Here is a 22064-nt window from a genome sequence, read left to right as displayed (position 1 = left end):
GTTGTTGTTTTTTATATTGTTTTTATTCATCGAAATGTTTCTCTGAATCTGATTCTTCATTTACATGAGAATTACAGAAAAAATCTGTAATTTATTTTTTTAATGAGTGACACACTCTCACCCACCTATCTGACAGCTTCTCTGAAAACAGCATCCGGATTATACAGTCAGATGCTGAAAGCAGAATTTTCCCAGGAGGATTCACAGTCTGGTGTCCTCTTGGATTTTATCACACACAGCTTTTTCATCCTTTAAAAGTTGACGCCTCATTATGGATGGCTCATGCTTTGTTGTTAATAAAATTGTGGCCTCAGAGCTCTATTTAAATAAACAAAAAGAGTTATTTGTGTCACTCCGAATCAACCTGCCAAAACACCACGATATATTGTAAACATTTCTAATAAACATTTTTTTTGGTGCAGCACTGTGGTCACTTGGATCATCATATCATTTTCAGTTGCCTTTCAATTGGTTGATACTGAATGTGATTAAACGATCTTTCCTGATCTGCCTTCCTTTCAACAGGAAGAAACCTGCAGAAACAGACTCAGAGTTGAAGACTTTCTGCTGTCCCGGTTGGAGGATAGAAGGAGAGAAAACGATTGGACGGCAACTTGCGAAAAGACATGAATCCACTGCAATGTAAGAGTAAAATAAACACGCCGCCATGCAGAGAACAGTTGTCTTACTAAAACAGGATTTTCTTGAACATAAAACAGCACTATCCTCACCATGCTGCACATGCATGTCTGATTTGCTGAACAAGGAACTTTTTTGTGAAAAAAAACTGCAAAGAAAAGTTCTGAAGGACCAACTCGAACTCGAGATGTTCGTACTCTTAGGCAGGTGAGTTTCGGGGGAGTGGAAGAGGAAGGGAGCACTTTTAGTCGACTTTCAGTGTTAGGGTGGATTCACACCTGGTGGAGCAGAGCAGAGACCAAATACCTCGCCACAATTTTGAGCCAAAAGGCTTCTGTAGTAACAAAAATTCCCCTTTAGCAGAAAGTGAATGTGTTGTCAGACGCTGAAATGGTGATTCGTATGCCGTTAATGTACATTTGTTCATAAAAGTTACCCAAGGTTCAGTGAAGGCATCAGATGCAACAGTTAATATTAGTGGAGAGAAGCCTGTCAGTCCCATTGTTACCATGGCAACAGTTAGCCGCAGAGGTGAGCTCCCCTGTGATTGGAGTATGATGACGGGCAGGGATGTTGCTCCTGGTTCTAATAAATCAAATCTAGTTTTTATTTTTGCCCATATTGGGTTGCATGTTATCTTAAAAATTAAAGATGATAATAAAAATTATGCTATTCAATTTCTTTTGGAAGAATCTGTATATCATGATGGAGGCCGGCGCTGTATAATATCTGGCCTCGGGAGCTACATTGGGTACATCTGTCAACATCTGTCTTCTGCTCTGGAAAACTGAGTACATTTCAGATTTACTTGCACAATATGAATGGTCCAAACCCCTGAGGTCTTCAAGAAGAGGTTGACAAAATGTTCCCATGTAAAAATTATTTGCTAGGTGATTTCCATTAAACAATAGATTTTACTTTTTTTATTATTACTTTAGTCTTAAATTTATACTTTATTCTAATTTCAATGGCTTTCTTGAAAGCTGTTTGAATTTTTTTCTCCTTGAATCTTAATCGCTACAGATTAAGATCATAATTACTTTTCATTCATGCATTTCTTGTGATTTTACATAGGCTCGATTTCTGCGCGCGCACGTTCCCACCTGCGACTGACGCATCGCGTAAACGCGCACTGGCTCGTGAAGGAGTTAATTTAAAGGGGGCACGCGTATCTTCCGGGATGACTTGGACCACACGCGCCTTCGGTCTGCGTTGTTGCCATAACAACGACGCGGAGATTTTCGTGCGCCAGGTTTACGGAGATTACCGAGCGGGGTGGTGCCTCTTGAGATAACCGCGGAGTGCCCGCGCGCACGGAGGAGGGGGACTGCCTGCGCTCCGACTCGCCTCGCAGCGGATCCACCGACAAACACCGACGGGCACCGCTGTCACACGCACGCGTGAAATCTGACGTGATGCCCGCGCCGCCGTCCCATTCAGACGCTCGCCGAGATCCTCCCTTCAGACAGTCGTGCGTGAACGCCGCCACCCGCACCGCGGCGTCGTCAGAGCGCAGTCTGCACGGCCACTTCAACGGCACATTTATAGGATAAACCTCATCCTGGGGAGAGATTCTATTTTCTTCTTATTTCCTTTTTTTTTTTCTTCTTCTTTAATTCATGCGGCAATGTGAAGATGGCGAGAGTGCTCCACAACTTGATCATATTCCTGATCAGACTTGCGCTGAAAATCAGAGTTTTGGGCTACTGGTCGTTGATTTACGGGTACTGCGCGCTGTGCACCGTCGTGGCTCTGCTGAAACTTTGGTGGAACATCATCTTGCGGCCGACTGCAACCTTCCAGTGGGTGGTCCGCGAAACTCCCCCGGCTTGTCTGAATGACACGTCCTTGGGAACCCACTGTTATGTCCGGATCAAGGTAAGGACGCACGAGCGCAGCTCTGCGTGTGTGTGTGTGTGTGTGTGTGTGTGTGTGTGTGTGTGTGTGTGTGTGTGTGTGTGTGTGTGTGTGTGTGTGTGTGTGTGTGTGTGTGTGTGTGTGTGTGTGTGTGTGTGTGTGTGCTCTCACACACAAAGGGACCTCACACCTTTTTTTTTTCTTCTTTTTTTTTTCAAAACCGGGGCCTGGCCTGTTTTCTGTTTTTCTTCCCCCCCGGTTTGCTGGCGCGGAGCTCAGGTGGTGCTGAAAGAACAGCTCCTCTCCGCCTCACGTCTCCTGCGTGCTGCCCGAGCTACCATGGGCAAGATTATGTAATTTTATACCAATGCATTTTCTGTCACACACACACACACGCACACTAACAAAAATAACCTGCTTTCACATTAACATTGCACTCACAATGAATAATTCACTGACTTCATTATGAGACCTCCCAGCAAATGCATCTAATTTTACGGCAAAATAAGCTCCCAAGTACCACACGTAGAAGAATTGAGCAGGTGTGAAGGCGCTTTCTCTCATTGCTATATGTTTACATTAACTTCCTGTATTGTGGTCTAGACAAGCCAAAATAATGTCCACATATGTGAACACCCGGTCCTGGATGGTTAAAATGAATGGAAATGGCTTGAAAACAGTCGTCTTCAACGAAGATTGCGCTTTAAAGTTAAACAATAGTCCAGTCGACTGCTGCGCAACCCAGTAAAGCATATGTAGACACCAGGTCCTAGGAGGTTAAATATTGCTGCACTGCTAAAGCATTAATATTCAATGAACCAGCTGGTTTGGTGGAGCTGTAAACCTGCCAATCAGTTTACATTCCATGTTTTTTATCTACAAATACTCCAAAAGTAACAATTAGTTCCAGAAAAAAAACCGTCTCGTAGTCGTAACAAGTGGATGTAAAATTGGAAATGCATCCATCTATTATATTGTTTTATCCAGTGGGTGAAGGCAGGTGATGCCCGGACACGTTTGACCTCCATCACAGGGCAAACACAGAAAGACAGACAATCACACACATTCAGATCCATCAGAAAGGTATGGTCACCAGTCCATCTCATATTTTCGGTCTGTGGGGGGGAAATTGAAAATCTTGAAAAACTCTATATCAAGCTCAGCCCAAATTAGAACAGACAGCAACAACTATCTCCAGACAGGAGAGTGTTGCAGTGTTTACTGCAGGATGCTGAGTGAGCCTTACTCTGACAACCATTAGTTCCCCTCCCCCCAAACATTTAATAACTTTAGTTTTCTTTGATGTAATCGCCTGACAATATCGCAGATGGCTTCATGTAATTCAGATTAAGTTGTATTTTGGGTGTTTTATGTATTGCCATGAAAAAATGTAAGGAGTTTCTACCTAATTAAACTCAAACAAACTCTACTTTGTGATTGTCCCTCAGGCCTGTGTGCCTTTAATTCTAATCCTCGTAAAATAATTCAGAATTTCACCATCTTCATTCATTTAAATGTCAGTTTGACTGTGGACTAAAGGTGAGTATTATATTCAAGGCAATGTGGGGGTTTAAGTTAAACGTGGCGATCTGGAGCTTTTGTCCACTGAGAGAAGCTTGACTGAGCTAAATGAGAAGAGTAAATCGCTTGGAGTTTCACGTATGTAGGATTACTTAAGAGAAAACACTGTTTTGGATATGAGGTGACTCCATCTTCAACTTCACTCATGCAGACAACCAGTGTTTTTACATATAACGCAAACACAACTGCAGTTTGTTCAAATATTACGTGACGCTGGTGACTCTCAACCTGTGCTTTAGGAAACATTTGGAGAGGCAGTAGTGGGTCTTTACCTGCTCATATGTTGATGAAATTAGTGCTGTGTATGTCACATAGAACCATACAAAGATACTTTAAAGAACATAGAGCAGAGTTAAGAAACTACCCTGCACTTTACCAGGGGAGATTTGGGGGGCTCGGAGAAGAAAAATAGATTGTGGACAACGTGCATTCAACAAGGTTTTATTTAGAATGCAGACCTATCCGATCTATTTTCAAGTGTTTTACCCTGAGCTGTAAAAGTAGCTGTCCTCCATTTCTGATAATGCTCATGGTGTCTGATGTTATTGTTTTGCATCAACTCAGTCTGAGGCCCTAAATTTAGCTGCAGAGCTGCTAAACCAGCCAGAAAAAGCATGATCAAAGTGACCCCGTTATCAGTGATGACTCAAGAAGTTTCCTGTCGAATGCGTTCTAATAAATACTTATGATTATTATTATTAATAATAATAATAATAATAATAATAATAATAATAATAATAATAATAATAATAATAATAATAATAATAATAATAATAATAATAATGATAATAATTTAGCATTTTATTTATAGGTGCATTTCAAGGTTTTTCAGCTAACCTCATGTGAAAATCAACTAAATCAAATAAAAACTAAAAACAACACGGATGAAATACAATGAAATTAGATATCAGATGTGGGGTTAGCAGATCTGAGCAGGTGGGTTTCAGGTTAGACGTCGTCTCAATTTGAATCGGAGCAGAGACGGATGGACATCTTGAAGGAGTCTATTTCAGCTCCGTGTGGCAGATTGGCTAAAATATCTCAGTCAAATGATGAGCAAACAGGAGTGGAATGACGGGTAGCAGAAAAGGACTGTTTGGAGGGTGGAGGAGGGGATGAAAGAAGCTCTAAAAAAACAAAAAGAAGAAATTGCTGAAATAACAGTCGCTCCGGGAGACAAGCCCTCTGACCAAATGAAACCAAAAAGCACCAAGCATCAGCAACTACTTATGTTTAACCCCCATGATAGTGATAAACATTTTAAATATTCATGCTTTGAATTCAAAAAGTGCAACGCTTAATGAAATTTTAGACCGACGCGGTGGTTTCTGGAACAGAGAAGCCTCAGTGTGCAAGCAAAACTGCTAAAAGCCCTGATGCATTGGAGAAAATACACAGGTCTTCTTAAAAAGAAAATTCCCATGTTCACAGTTGGAGATCCCATTGTGCAACAATACCTTAAAAGTATTGCGCAATGGTTGACACTTTTTGTCACATTCAGAAGCCTTTCCATGTTTCTATGATGGTTTAGGCTAATAACCTGTTTTGTCATTGAAAGAAAATGTGGGAATTTAAGTAATTAAATGTCCATGAATTCCATGACATTGTATATCTCTAGTTAAGGCAATATATGTACGATTTCCATAATGCTTTGTAAGTTAGATGGTGAAATATAGTTACTGTGATGTCCACCAGTCTGTTTTGTTAGAAGCTGCTAAAATTGATGTCCATCGTCATATTTATACATTTATTTATACATTTATATTTATTCATTTGGAAAGACACAAAGTAACTGCTTGCAGAAATCTTGAGGTGAAAAATGGAATTACAAGACTGGATGAACTGGTGCTTGTTGATGTATTTGCTAACTTGATTCTTTAACTTTGCATTAAACTATAAAACCAATGAGGATTTTCTTCATTATTTATTATCCTTTCCAACTAAAATCATGATGTATGCTACCTTTAATCTCAGTATAAAAACAAAAGAAACTTTCTTACAGTGGAGCGGCAACACAATCACAAAATTGATTGCCGTTGTTTAAGAACAATGAGGGAATGTTTACAGTGAGAAAAAAACAGTTTGAAGAATAATTAAGAACAATAGTTCAAAAAAACAAAACGAGACACATAGTTATTGCACCTCAAGTGCAGCAGATCCACAGAAATGAATGAGTATCGAGATGAGGGAGGAAAAGTTGTTTCTATCTCCTGAGGAAGACCTGGATCTTCCTCACCTGACAGGAAATGTTTGCAGTCAAGGTGAGATCAGCTGACATGCGTCTACTCAGGGATCTTCTCTGCGTCGATGTCCAGATTAACCTGGGAATATAATCTGGTAAAATGTCGATCTATATTTTTTCTCTGCAGGCTGTTTCACTGTTGTTTGGTGTCAGTCTGAATATGATGATGTCATCAGCAAAACATGGCGGTCACAGTCCCAGGTGCTACAAATGCATCTCTATGACGTGTTGAGAATGAGTGTGGATGACATGACATCATGTCCCATTCTGAGCAATATGCATAATATTACAAGCTTATGACAGCTACATTCTGATTTGTTTGTCCACAAATAAAAAAAACAAGCTATTTATTCAGAGTCCTGATGACTACCTGACAGTTCATTTCCCACGCCGCTCCGCTCAGCGACAGTCTTTGAGGAGTTCTGATTTGCTCTGCGGTCCAGTGAGAGAGTTTTTGAGATAAAATTAGTATTGGTATGAAAATGTCGTAATGTGTATTTTTTTTCCTCTTCATCCAGGAGTCTGGACTTCGGTTTCATTATGTGGCGGCGGGGGAGCGAGGAAAGCCCCTCATGCTTTTCTTGCATGGCTTCCCCGAGTTCTGGTAAGTGAATTTCATTACATTCAGTTTCATTGGGTTGTCCAGTGTTTGTTGCATGATTCACCCCTTATACTTCCCCGAGAATCCCTCCTTTGTCATGTTTTAGTAGCACTTGTTAAATCTTCGCAGCTATAAAAGTCCACTCTGACAGCAGTGATTTGCTGCTACGGGAGGGAAAGAGGTCCAAAGCATTCAAAAGGCTCTTCCTCCTGATCTGAAATGAAAAATGATGTTGAGCGATGCGTCTGGATTGGGGCCAAAGAGGTTGTCAAGAGCTGTAAGCCTGTCCATATCTCTAACGCACCATCTCGGCTGTGGACAGAACAGGGATTAATTAACAGGGGAAATGGGAACTCGTTCTGCTTCACTTGCCCTATTCTTCGTGGGAATGATGAGCCGTGCCGAGAGCAAAGTGGCAGGAAGGAACTCTTAACACTATCTCAAGAATGTGCCAATTCCCTCTTAGAAATGAGAGCGGTGAATGAATCTGTGCGGCGAAGGAGTTTCGAAGGGCTTACTTTTTTTTTTTGTTGCTCTGAGCCTCATCAATATTCCAAGATGCGAGGGTTCAGTGGCGAATTCTTATCCTGACTCATCACAATCACACACTCTGCTCTCTTGCTCCTGCATACACCATCACCCGCCCAAGGAGGAGGAGGAGGAGGAGGAGGAGGAGGAGGAGGGTGGGTTTGTTTCAGGCTTGATGAGGAGCAACCACAGTGCCGCAGACAAAATTTTCAATTAGCAAGTCATCCCAGTCCACATGATCGGTGGGCGGATTAGAATCTAAAACAGCTCCTGTTATCCAGAGGTGACCTCCACTCAGCTGGAAAGGAAGCTGAACTTTTAGCACTTAGTGTGTGGTTACCCCAAACTGACTTTGAAGACTTTAAAGATGCATCGATGGGCCCCATTTTTAACGGGGTTGTACACGTCACGACTTGTCATAGTGAAGAGGATTAATCAACCCGTGAAAACAGTTGCATAATGTGTTGTTTGGCCTCAGAGGCTCCAAATGTTTAACAGAAAGTCTGTCTCACAAAGTGGAGGAAGTGAGAGCAGGAAAGAGATTGGCTGAATTAAAAACCATCTGCTACATACGGGCTATAAATGTAGCATCCATTATATAGAGCTCTGTGTGTGTGTGGTTTTCCATTATAGTATTTAGTATAATATAGTAGACTGGATTGACTGCAGTATGCTTGGTCAGTTTTGGGTGGTTTCATGGTTGTTGTTGTTGTTGTTGTTGTTGTTGTTGTTGTTGTTGTTGTTGTTGTTGTTGTTGTTGTTGTTTTAGAGCTCTCTGGTCCACAGACAAAGGTGTCAGGCTTCTTGACAATTACTTTTCAAATTCATTCATTGAAATCCAGTCGGCCAATTCTTTCTGTCTTAAATTTTCCACTATGAAAAAAGTGACCCTGTCGCCAGTCACTTTAAGAGCCCCTTTATCCTCCAACATTTTCAAGTGTAAATGCAAGAAGTTTGTTGCTTTCTGGGTGTCCGTGTACACAACAACGGTGGTCAGAGCCACTGAAAATGTAACTTTTTGACAATGATCCGACTCCGTCTCTGTTTAAACAGGAAAAAAAACGCAACTATTTGAACACGATCAGTGACCATGTAGACGGCAGAAATACTGCGGCGGCCATAGTAAGTAGTTCTGCTGCACATCCGCGAGCAGATTGACAATAAATACAATGAGTGCCTCCAGAGTACCATGACTCCAGGAATGTCCTCGTACTCGCCATCGTCAGTGTTTATAGTGTATTGTTCTCTGCTCTGCATATACGTGAGGTTTCATTATAAAAACAACCAACAGCACCCACTAGTGGCCTTTCAAGCAAACTACATCATCTTCAGTATTTCTGCCATTTCTGTGTAGACAGACATCGTTTTCCAAACGTTGCCATGTAAACACTCAACTTCTCTGAAACGAAAAAGCAAAAAGCAATGTGTTTTCACTGGAAGCGTTGTTGTGTAAACCGGACCTTGTTCTTTTCCTTGTGAGTTTTACGCTATGGAAGGTTGGACCCTGCAGCCGGCCAGTTTAATGAAGCAATATAGCAAACTGTGAATTTAAAGATAATAAATATATTATAATAAAGAGCTGTTATCAAGAAAAAGCCATATTGTAAAAAAAAAAAAAAAAAAAAAAAAAAAGAAGTCTTAAGATCTTCCTAAGATGTGTAAGGGAGGGTTTTCCACCATTAGTTTTTCTATGGCGGTGGTCAATCTTGTATGGACAGTAAAATCCGATAAAAAATGATGATTCAGTTGCGAGGGTGAAGGAAAACAATGACTGCTCAGATGTTCTCATTTTTCACAGTGTAAGTTGAAATCCTGAGAACAGGAGTCTTATATCAACTGAAATCTCTTAAAGCCGCGGCTGCTGATAGAATAAAGTGCAGTGTCGTAACCAGTCTCGAAAAGATAAAAATAAGAAGGTTTTATCTTTAGCTATGTCTGTATAACTGTGTATCTGTCTTCTAGTGGCTTGAAAGTCCATGATCAAATTAAGCTTTTATTGAAAGTTTAAAAGACTTTGGCGAGGACTTACATCAAGAAATAATGTGTCAACGCCTATGCACACGGTTATCATTTTGAATCATATTTCTAATTTATTATCAATCTTTATTTTGCTTCCAGGACACATCCCCTCAATGTTGGAATAACCCAAGTGAATGCTTTAAACAAAATACAATTCTGTCAGGAATTCACTTATTTCCATCCATCTGTCATACACACTTTAGTTAAGGGTCATGTTTGGGTCAAGTCAGGGGTCATGGGAGGCTCGGGTCAGAGCTCATCTGACTGGGTGAAAGGCAGATGACCGTAGATCCGGAGCTTATTGGCTTATTTCAGCTTATTTCCGGGTGGAGTTAGGGCAAAATGTTTCAACTTTCATTGACTTAGTCAAAAGCTATAGTAAGAAAGTTAAACTCCTTGGGGACATTCATTATTTCCATATTGACCCATTGGCCTGTCCCCAGCGGGGGGTGAAATTGTTAACCTCTGATCTCAGTTCCACTTCTCTAACCACCAGGCCACGACTGCCCCCTGACCACTGGATGTGGCTGCCATGCAATGTGCTCTATCCATGCAATGGCAGTAGTTTAGGGTCCAGTGTCTTGCTCAAGAACACTTTGACATCTGGACAAGTGGATGGTAAATCGAATTATGATGCGCACCAAGAGTTGACCCACAACAGTTACACTGGCACACATACAAACAAAACCTGGTTTTCTTCACAAACATCTTGATTGTTTTTTTTTAATCTTTTTGCTGTAGATATGTGTGTCTATAGTTATGTCCTGTTCTTGATTCTTCACCTTATTTTAGGGTAACAATATATATTGGGTAACAATGAATTATTGTGACTTACAGCTGTAATGTGTGAACTGAAATTGGATAGAAATAGAAATTAATTTTATGAATAAATCATGTATTAAATTCCATTGGGCTGCACTATACGGTGTTACATCAAAGTGACGTGAAGTAAATGTCATGACAGCTGTGTGTGTGTGTGTGTGTGTGTGTGTGTGTGTGTGTGTGTGTGTGTGTGTGTGTGTGTGTGTGTGTGTGTGTGTGTGTGTGTGTGTGTGTGTGTGTGTGTGTGTGTGTGTGTTCTTCAGGTTCTCCTGGCGCTACCAGCTGCGCGAGTTCAAGAGTGAGTTCCGCGTGGTGGCCATCGACATGCGGGGCTACGGGGAGTCCGACTTACCGCTCTCCGCCGAAAGCTACCGCTTCGACTACCTGGTCACCGACATCAAGGACATTGTGGAGTACCTAGGTGAGGGAAGTCTGGATGATCTTTAGCGTCCTGAGTTCAAAATAAACTTGCTTATGAGCGTTATATTGTGGACAAGTCCTCAGGCCGGCAGCACGACGTGACAAACTCCTCCTGACTCATCCTCTGAGGACATGGGGCACTGCAGATCCAGGGGCTGACTGCCTACTAATGCATGCATGCCATCTGCATATAGCAGAATCTATACTCTTGTGCTGGCTGACATATCACAGGCTCCTCTGATCATTTTAGAACCACTTCCACGCTTCACGTGGTAAATTGTCTTAGCATTTAAATGTCAGCGACGTTTTGTCTCTGAGTGTCGTAAGCCGTGTCTGGGAGCTCTTTCTTCTCCTTCACAACTGTCACCTCATATCCGGGAGAGTTAAAGCTGCTCCTCCACCGAGACTGAAATCGTTCTCATGATCAGGTCCCGATTTTTCTACATAGTCTCCTTTGGGCCCCGTTTATGTGACAGCATTTTCAAGGGAAATTTTTTGAAAACAAGTCCCAGTGAAACTTTTTGAAAACAGGGGGACAAAACGAAACTTTTTGAAAACATCGCCCTTTTAGACGGTGGAAATGCTGCTACTGTGCATGCACACCACAGCCGTAGCGAACACTTCTTCTGCGCAACAAAACGATAAATGGATGTAACTTACAAAATGCGTTTCCACCGTTTGGGCGGTCCCCAAAGGACTTTACACTGTCAATCACATTCACCCATTCACACACACGTTCACACCCTAATGAAGGCGCCTGCCATGCGAGGCACTCAATCCATCCATTGGGAGCAGTTTTGGGATTCGGTGTAAATTGGGGGGATTTTGGGGGTCAGAGTAGATGGACAATAACAACAAGGTTTGTCTCCAGAGTGTCATAATTCTCAGTCCACATTCTCCTGGGACTTCATAGTTTAATAGTTGACCATCACCGTAATAGTAATCCAACTTTGTCGTCTGTCCATACAAATGTCTGTGTACTCGCCATTGCTAATGTTTATAGCGTTTTGTGCTCTGACTGCATGTGTGTGTGGTTTCATGACAAAAACAAATGACATCACCCACTAGTGGCCCAACTTAAAAATCCCATTGTTTTCAGTGTTTCTGCCGTTGTCGTGTAAACCATCAGCATTTTCACGATCTCGCTGCGTAAACACGAAACTATTCTAAAACGAAAAACACCAAAACACAAAAACAATGCTTTTTCACTTTAAACCTTGGGTAAACGTGGCCTGAGTACACAAGAAAATATGGTACAATCCAGTTCTTGGTCATGTTTGGGAACTTCCTACTTCCTTCCTTTCTTCCAAACTGACAAAAAAATCAATGATGATTAATGATGGTGAGAAAACATGAAAAAACAAAGAAACTGTAAAATCATATTTAATTATGACACCCATGAAATAAGGTAAATTTATGTTTGCAAACATCACATTACATTGTACTGCAATGTACTGATTGAGACGTGTCCACAAGGTTGCAAAACCTCTTATAGACATCCAATGGCAAATCGTGTATACTTCATTTAAACCATTTAAAAGCTATAAATCATCAAACATGTGCCTTTCTTTATTTGACCTTGTGACGTTAAAAATTCCTGGATAAAAACTGACTTTAGAACTAGCTTCTGAACTAAGAAATATAACAGTTTGCTCTTGCCGTATGTATCTCAAAGAGATAAAAAGAACAAATGTCTTTATCAACATCTTTTACTGTCTATCAAAAAGAATTGCTCCGGCCAATCTGACACAACAATTGCCTGCATTGTCAATTCGTGTGAGCGTCACTATGCTGTGAGAACGTTTACAGATCCTTACAACATTATTACGTTTATGTCATTCAACCGCACAACGACCAGCTATGGATATTTATTGCAAATCTAGCCTATAGCCATAGTTGACAGTCGGATACTAAACAAGCTTAGATTTGATTTATGTTCTTCTAAATACAACATCTGTTGACATCTGCAGCATTAATACACTGTTAAAGCAAAATGTCACAAAATGTTATTAAAGAATTTAGTGGGGGGAAAGAGTAAGGTGAATCACTTTTAATGTTTAAACTCAGAAATCAAAAATACTGGGTTTGATTCAGGCAAAGATATTCTGTGAATATTTGAAAATGACACATCCTTTCAAGGTCGACGCGGTCGACCTTTTGGGACCAGGTGGTGGAGTGTGTGTGAACACGTCGCCGGTCTCGGTTCGCCTCCGGCCGCTCTCTGGTGCTGTGCCTGTGTGGTGTGAAGACAACCGCAGCAGGATCGGCACCAACCGCCTCACGCACTCCACAGGCCCGAAACAAAAGCTTCTCAAGGCCTGGCAGGCTCGGCACTTTGGGTTGTGCTGGGAGCAAATCAGAAACACGTTCATCCACACTTTTTGTCTGTTTTTGAGTCAGGATGGCCTGTTTGGTGGACAAGTAAACATGCTGAATCAAATCGAATTGGACTATTTTTGATATTGGAATTGCAGCATCAAACCTAAACAATGCACTGGAAGTCTCAGTCGGGCCAGGAGGAAACAATTAATTTGTATTTCTTCATCATTCCGTGAATTGGATCAATGATGTATATAATATGTTGAGTAGGGCAACTTTGAACACTGTTAACTCGCTGAGAGTCAAGCCCCGAGGCATCATATTGACTTAAGAGGTTTTTGAGGACATCCTTCATTAAACATTTACATTGTCTTTGAAAGGGCTTTTTCCGAAGGCCTGTAGTTGATGTACAGTAGCTCCTCGCATTGTTCCAGCCGTCACTGTCAATTAGTTAACAGGCTTTCAAAGGCTGGGCACTCAATAATACATGTCGCTGATTCACTTAATGGTCATTTCTGTGGAAAGAAACTGGCACAGATTGTGTGATAACTACTGTAATCTTTGATTGGGCTGCAAAGGCTTCTTTACGTCGACTTTTGAATCCCACACAGTCGTCTAGCAACAAATATGGATGCCCTCAGTAAACAAATGAATCAACATCTGTTTAAACCTTGTTTTCTACTGTTTACTCTCTGTCTCAATCAAGAAGTTATTTGCGGCCTTCACATGACAATGTTTCAACTGCTTCGCTTCCTCGGAAATGGCAAAAATGCTGAAAACAAGTAGTTTTCCTGTTGCGCTACTAGTTGGCGCCGTTGGTTGTTTTTCTAATGAAGCCACACACATATGTGCACAGAGAACAGTGAACTATGAACATTAACATGTTAACAATGGCGTGTGGACAGATGGCTCAGTTAGATTGCTACTACGGCTGACTCAACAAACTACCAAGTCGCAGGAGAAGATGGACTGGGGGGGTTGATGACAAATATTGTGTTGTTGTTTTCCATCTACTCCCTCCTGTACAGAAGAACTATTTACTATGGCCGTGGCGCGCGTGCGCAGAAGCAGCGTTTCCCCCATAAAGGAAATGATGTGTTTTCAAATGTTTGCATTTCCTCACAATTCTAAGTTGGTGGAGTCGGAGCATTTTTGAAAAAGTTCCACCTTGGGAGCCGTTTTCAAAAAGTTGCATTTTCAGTGGCTCCGAAAGAAAAAGTGTTGTGTTTTCACTTGTAAACGTGTAAATGGGCCCTGAGTTGCTGTCCCTTTAAGACACCCCACCCCAAAGGCAGATTTTACTTCATCAAGTGGTTGTAATTTGCCACCAGCATCATACTCCTCAAAAGGGGTGACCGTATACATAAATTTACATAAAAATGACTGCACATTTTTCTTTTGGTTTACTTTACATTTATATTTCTGGTACATTCTAACTGGTATAGAAGTCCCCCTGTTTCCACTGCACATTTCTGAGTATACAGTCAATCTGCTTCATTGTCAGTGGGAGCTGTTATCCTGCAGGTTTTTCCAGACCTTCCCGAGGAACGGTACTTTAGAAACAATTATCAGCTGTTTTCCTGCTGAAATATGAATGCTTTGCATCATCATGACAGACTGTGAACGGATTCATTTTCAATTGTACTCTATTGTCACATTAAGGCACTTTTAATTTTTAAAACATGTATAAAATGTGAATTCTGTAAATCTGGAGCTATAAATGGTGCCAGCACAGGTAAGTGGATCAGTTTGTTGAGAGCTGAGCTGTAACGTGATCACACTTGACCTTGCTCTGCATTTGACAATATGGCCTCACAATAAATGCGTCGAGTGTGAACGGCCAGCGATCAGGAAACAACACCAGTATTGATTTACAGGCCGTGACAATGACGCTTTAACACACCACTTTCAGTGACAATGGCTGTCTGTTGTCCTTTCAAGGGTACAACAGATGTTGCCTGGTTGGCCACGACTGGGGTGGGACCATCGCCTGGCTGTTTGCGATCCACTACCCAGAGATGGTGACGAAACTCATCGTCCTGAACTGTCCGCATCCCTCCGTGTTCACAGGTGACGCCTCCACTCCTCTGCTTGTGTTGGGGAAAGCAAACCAATTGTCTCCTTCCGAATCAGGGTGGCTCTGGTTTTACCCGCGGATTATTAGCATAATCACTACCATTAATTAGCGAGTGTTATTACTACTTCAATTGCAAGTTTTCCTCCATCTGGTAAATCTCCTTCTGCCTTAAGGGGGTTATGAAGAGAGGCTAATTACGCGAATGTATCGGGGAGCAGGACCAGCTGGTTTCACTGGTGTACACAGGGAAACGGGAACAATGCTCAGAGTCATTTTTGCCCTCAAAAAAATGTATCCCTCCTCCTCTCTCTTCCAGATTACGCCCTGCGCCACCCCAGCCAGCTGCTGAAATCCAGTCACTACTTCTTCTTCCAGCTTCCCCGTTTCCCCGAGCTCATGCTCTCCATCAACGATTTCAAGGTACTCTGCTGTGTGTGTGTGTGTGTGTGTGTGTGTGTGTGTGTGTGTGTGTGTGTGTGTGTGTGTGTGTGTGTGTGTGTGTGTGTGTGTGTGTGTGTGTGTGTGTGTGTGTGTGTGTGTGTGTGTGTGTGTGTGTGTGTGTGTGCACAGCTTTAGCCATTTCAAGGTCAAGGTCGTGCATTTGTGTGTGTGTGTGTACCTGCTCTCTATTTTTAGAAAGCAGTCTCTAAATATAGCCTGCTGTAAGAAGGAAAAAGGAAATAATAATAGAACAAGGAAATCAAATCATCATGGTTGGAAATCACTGGGATAGGTAACCGTGGAGACGCCATCATTAACATAAACATGCAATGACGTGCTATAAATAATGTTCAGCATTAGTGAATGAATGCTGTCCCAGTACATTAACTTGTCTTGTACTCTTCTATTTGCTTTCCACTATTTTCAGCCTTTCCAGCGTATGACCGTAGGCAACCGTATACCGCTGATAACACCAAATAATGACCTTCAACTTTGTCCTTGAAGCAAACATTTCTCCTGTTGGACAATAATATGTAGCTGAAGGTTATGGGATATTCAACGTGTTCACAATTTTACATTGATGCAATTGTTGCTTATTATTTTAGACATCGTTTTTAAGGGATTCAGGGAATCTAGTCACCTAATTTTCAATGGTGAAATGCTGTTTCAAATGTTTACTATGTGCCCCACGAGGAAGACAATTTGAAAATCAGGGCTTGCAGTTTTTTTATTTACAATCGGCACACTCCCCCAACCTTTCTGAAAATGGTGCTGTGTAAAATTATGACTGACTGCATTTCTCCTTATTATGTTTTTGAATTGAAATGGCTTCTTCTTGACTGATTTACACCTTGCAATATTTTTCATCTAATCTGGAGAGTGTTTGCCCAATATATCAGACTGTGGTTAATTAATTGTAAGACTGCGGCCACACGACTGCGTTGGTCTGTTCTGCAGCTCAGCATGTGGGGCGGTCGAGCCAGCGGTAAGTCACAGCGTCCGAGCTGCTGCTGAAGGTCGTCACGGTCGATCTGGACGTCTCCGACTCGTGTTACAGCGCCGCGGACGACCTTCTAGCGATGCTTTCGAGATCCAACTTACCCACCGTGTCTCTTCTGTCTGTGCTGTAGGCGCTGAAGGCTTTGTTTACCAGCCGCAGCACAGGCATCGGGAGGAAGGGCCGCTGGCTCACCACCGAGGACCTGGAGGCCTACCTGTATGCACTGTCGCAGCCGGGAGCTCTGACAGGAGCCCTCAACTATTACAGAAATGTTTTCAGGTGGGGAACTCACTCGGCCCGGAGACAGATTGTTATAGGTTTTCGGGTCAAAATGCAATGAAGTGAATTAGAGATGCTCAGCTTAGATTTTTTGAGTTGTGAGTCATTATTTACAAATTGATGAGTTTTGCTCACAAATGTATCAGATCCATTGTGGCATTGCTTTTTAACTATGGGTTCTTTAAATATTCAGATTTTTCTCTCTTGGATGTAATTTCTTTTGTTAGTTAATACACTCTCCTTCTGATTGGTCATCACAGGCGGCAGTTCGCTCAGTTTGGTATATATTTTTCAATTGGAAGGTTGCAAGTTCGATCGCCCATCTCCACATATTGAAGTGTCCTTGAGCAAAACATTGAATCCCAAATTGCTCCCAATGGATGGATTGCAGCACCTTGCATGGCGGCCACCTCCATTGATGAGTGACTGTGTGTTTGAATGGGTGAACGTGATGAACAGTCTAAAGCTTTGGGGGCCGCTCAAGCGGAGGAAAAGAACCATACAGCTGAATTCCATTTACCATAACACCATGTAGCTATCGAAAGCCAACAATTTATTTCAGAAAATTTTGGGGAGAACAGCTCATATCGTGATACTTTTTGAATACGCTCCAACACCATCTCCCTGTAAACACGGGAAATCCATCTTTTTTGAAACACTGCCACTATGCATGCACACCACGGTTTAATAAATAGTTCTACTGACATGCGAGTAGATGGACAACAACAACAATGGCGGCCTCCAGAGTGTCATGACTCCCAGTTCATATTGTCCTAGGACATGACCGACAATCCAACTTCATTGTCTGTCCATATGAATGTCTGTGTCGTCGCCATTGTTAACGTTTATAATGTATTGTTCTCTGCTCAAAAGCGTCTGTGTGGTTTTATTACAAAGACAAACAACAGTTTCAACTTGTGGCCTGACATGTTAACTGCATAGTTTTCAACATGTCTGCCCTTTCCGTGTAAACAAACATAGTTTTTCAAACGTTGCTGTATTAACACAAAACTTTTCTGAAACGAAAATACAAAAAATGAGCCCAAGACACATGGCAAAGTCCATTTACATGATTCAATAACTTTGACATTTTAGCATCCTCTCCTCTTTTATCAGTTGTCTGCAAACATCTGGAAAGAGAGGAAGGGGACCAGTTGTTGTAGTTTTCTGGAGAGAAATATCTAGTTTAACAGCCCAGGGCCTTCTTTGCTGAAGTTTAGTTTTGTCCTGCAGGAATTTGCAGGCCTTCAATGAGAGGGATGTCAGCATGGGTGAAGATGTTGCTTTAACACTGGAAACTAAAGCATTAATGGAGCCTTTACAGATGTCTAAGCTGCCCTACCACAGGCTCTAATACAACCACATACAATCAGGAATCCAGGCTTTTCGTAGTCCAAGCTGGAGGGTCCCTCACATCTTTAGTGCGAGTACACAACCTCCATGGTTTCTTAATAGAAGTTTTAGTGTCAATTCATCAATCCAGTTTTCTGCTTTATCTCTGAACATTTCAAATGTATTTATTTATATAGTTTATTTTGTTCGAGCTTCAGTTTAAACCCGCTATTCACAAATTCCACCATGCCATTTGGACGGCCCTGAAATAAACGAGACGAATTTCCCTGAAACAACTGTTCCAGAAGCAGAATCTTTCAATCTGCACATGGGCTCAATAGGAATAATATTAAGAGATGTACAAAAATGTACTTGCATACCTTTTAACAAAATCATCATGTTGTGACTACATTTTCTCAGAGTTGAGATGCTGGTGTGAGTATTTTAAGAGACTGAAATCATAAAAGACATCAGATTTATAACTGACAGTCCAGTGTTTTCTTGAAGTCTGTTTTCCACTCACACAAGGTTTAAGGTCATTCACGGCACAACTTCCAAAAGGAAACCAGCTTCATCAAAATAATCAAAGCTGACGACATATAAAACTCTGTACTGTCATGTCTTCTAACTAGTTTCATTGAAATATGTATCTATACATGACTTTAAGTAATTCCAAACAAAAATTTTTAATTCATCTCCTAACCCACCTTCAGTACTTTAGCAGCTCACCAGTGGCACAATACTTAGTAATAACTGGTCTAGTCCACACAAGGATTGTTTCTGAATTGTATATTATATCACAGTGTTGTGATTCAATAGAAATTTGTCAGAGCGCTCCGCTGGTACGTCCAAAAAAAAAGCATAATAAAATCCTAATAAATTATTATTGGTTTGCACCCCACTGCGGGGACTCACAGTGTATCACCGCTCACCAGATAAAAGAATATCTCAAAAGTGCTTGTTTTTTTTTTTTGACATGTGACCCGTCCACGCATGGTTGAGCATACGCCATCTGCTCCCTTCTCAAGCAATGGGCTCTCTCAGAATAGCTTTTTATACGCTTATGTAAAAGAAATCCCACTGACCCATGACCAATTAGAGTCTCTCCACAAACGCACTCGGCACAAATAGATAAACACAGTCAACATCTGCCGATGTATCCATCCCTTTTTATTTTACACTGTGAATGTATACTCATCTTCAACATAGACACGAGGAGGCCGGACATTGTCTCGGCATGAAACAAGAATTAGCATTGTGACCTGGCCAAGCAAAAGGCAGGACATATTTACCATTAAAAGACAAGGTACAGCTCGCATAACAAGTACCAGAGTTTAGAACGGTAAAACAAACCACAGTACTCATATAGTCAGCCTGGGTTTGTTGACGTGAGCACGGTTGAGCTGTGTTGGAGCAGGGAGAGCTGGCTGCAGAGGAGCAGCGAACTCACAACTCCACTAAACAGAAACGTGTCAGCGAGCACAGCTCATTGATCGATGGTTAAGCTTGAGGCCCCATTTGTGCATCAACGTCTCAAGTGAAAATGCATCATTTTTGCGTTCTCGTTACAGAAAAGTTTCACGATTACAAAACAACAAATAATTTCTGTTTAAAGAAATTTGGCCGAAATGCTGAAAATGATGTGGTTTTCAATTTCGGGCCACTAGCGGGTGCTGTTGTTTGCAAGAAGAATGCAAGAAGAAAACAATACGCTATAAACATTAAAAATTGGCAAGTGCGCAGGCATTGGTATAGAGCGACGACCAAGTCGGATTGCTTTTCCAGGAAACTCTCAACTATAAAACTACCGAGTCCCACGAGGATATGGAACTGGGAGTATTGACACTCTGTCATGTTTGTTATTGTCCATCAACTTGCGCGTGTGCAAACAAACTGTTTTCTACGGCTGTGTTGCACATGTGCAGTAGCAGTTTCTCCGCCGTCCACACAGAGATAGAGTCCGACTGTTTTCAAATATTTGCGTTTTCCCCCGTTCACACAACAACCTAGTCAAGAGTGTTTTCAAAAATTTCTGCTTTAGGAGCCGTTTTTTTTTTTTTTATGTTCAATTTCAGGAACAACTTGTGCACTTCTGGGCTGTGTTATTGTTTTTGTTGTTCCTACTATCATTTGAAGTAGGTGTACTCCCTCTTTAAAGACCTCTGTCATGAAACCGTATCTCCGCTGCTCTCCTTCACTCAGCTCCCTCCCACTGAGCCATAACCACGTCAGGTCTCCGGTCCTGCTGCTGTGGGGTGAGCGGGACGCCTTCCTGGAGCAGGAGATGGCCGAGACATGCCGCCTCTACATCAGGAACCACTTCCGACTCAACATCATCTCCGGGGCCAGCCACTGGCTGCAGCAGGACCAGCCCGACATCGTCAACACCCTCATATGGACCTTCCTCAAGGAGGGAGAGGGACGGAAAAGCTACAGGAACTAAACCCTCCTCCACTCCTCCAGCACTCCTTCCCCTCGCCTCGCCCTCCTTCTCGCCTGCCACTTTCCTCCCTTCGCCCCCCCGGAAAGCCTGGAATATGCCTGTGATAACCAAGCGACATAGTGATAACGCAATCATTCTTTGAAAACCTGTCACGTTTCCGATATTTTTTTACAGCGGGAAGAGGAGAGAATCAAAGCACACTTGGCTCAAGACCTTTTTTGCACATGACATCCGCCTTAAAAGTTTGTCCGGTTACAGCATTACAAATGTGTGGCAAAAGCTCCTTGTGACTTTGTATTGTGTGGTGCCTTTTTAACTTTTCGAGTCGTTGCGGTGTAGAAGTCGTCCAGAGAGACCCGGGACGTGGCGTCCTCCGCTATACTTTGTGTGTTTCACTTTGGGCACAGTCCTTCGGGAGCTGCAACCCTCCAACTCCCGATATCAGGTAGTGTTGTCAACAGGAGTTTTTCTTTTGTATCCTTCTTTTCTTTTTCTTCAGAGATGCTCATAATTAGAAAACGTTGTTATATGGATCTTCCTGTATAGAAATGTTGGTGATGGTTGACTATTGTCCTATTTTGTATCTCTTCCTACACACTGCATTTTGAGAGATTCACTGAGCCAAGTCTACACCATTCGATTTTATAAATAAACTGAGTGTCAATGTGTTGGACTGTGAGGCTTTTTTAAGATATTAATACCGATGTTTTTTTTTTGATATCATAAGTGGAGTATTTGTGTGTTTGGTGGTGTCTCGGGACAGTCACTCTGAGCCTGTACACAGAGGAGATGAAAGGCAGCAGAAATAGCAACGGATGGTCTGTTAAATTTAGCTCCCAGCTGGGTGATACAGCGTTTTGTCTTAATTTCTGAAATGACTGCTGAACAAACACCTCCACGCTACTTTTAGACGAAGATGTGAATTGTCGGGAGGGGGTGGTGGTTCATTTTTTTTTTCCCGCCGAGACCTTTTTTTTAACATGACGTTTCACTTGTAAATGCATTGTTTTAGCGTTTACACGGCAACGTTTTGAAAACGATGTCTGATTACACGGAAACGGTGAAAACAATGTACGGTAGTTTTCATGCCAGGCCATGAGTGGGTGCTGTTGTTTGTTTTTATGATGAAACCACTACACACACATGCGCACAGAGAACGTTATGCTACAAACAACAATAATGGAGTGTAAAACGGACATTCATATCGACAAACGAGAAAGTTGGATTGCTATTCCGACTTCCGAGTAACTTGTCAATTACAGTACAGAAGTCATGACACTGGAGGCCGCCGTTGTTGTTGTTGTCCATCTACTTTTGCATGTGCAGAAGAAATATTTATCGTGGTGTGCATGAGCAGCAGCAGCGTCTCTGCTGTATACATGGAGGAGTGTAGACGGACACCCAAAACGCAACTTCAAAACGTTGTCGTGTAAACATGACCTCATTTAAAAAAAATGGATTGTC

General features: G+C 41.9%; 1 protein-coding gene across 1 annotated transcript; it reads left to right on the top strand.

Moving 5' to 3' along the window:
- The first annotated feature begins 1740 nt into the window (after positions 1–1740).
- On the top strand, positions 1741–21269 carry ephx4 (epoxide hydrolase 4). Its single transcript, XM_080472660.1, has 7 exons — positions 1741–2517; positions 6838–6923; positions 10553–10710; positions 14970–15098; positions 15422–15525; positions 16677–16825; positions 20360–21269. Exons 1-7 carry the CDS (start codon positions 2275–2277, stop codon positions 20598–20600), a joined length of 1110 nt encoding a protein of 369 aa, XP_080328786.1. The 5' UTR covers positions 1741–2274; the 3' UTR covers positions 20601–21269.
- The last annotated feature ends 795 nt before the right edge of the window (positions 21270–22064 follow it).

Source organism: Lipophrys pholis (assembly GCF_963383615.2).
Source record: "Lipophrys pholis genome assembly, chromosome: 10".
Lineage (NCBI taxonomy): Eukaryota > Metazoa > Chordata > Actinopteri > Blenniiformes > Blenniidae > Lipophrys > Lipophrys pholis.
Note: the sequence above shows the minus strand (reverse complement) of the source record. Positions and strands in the feature narration are given on the sequence as shown.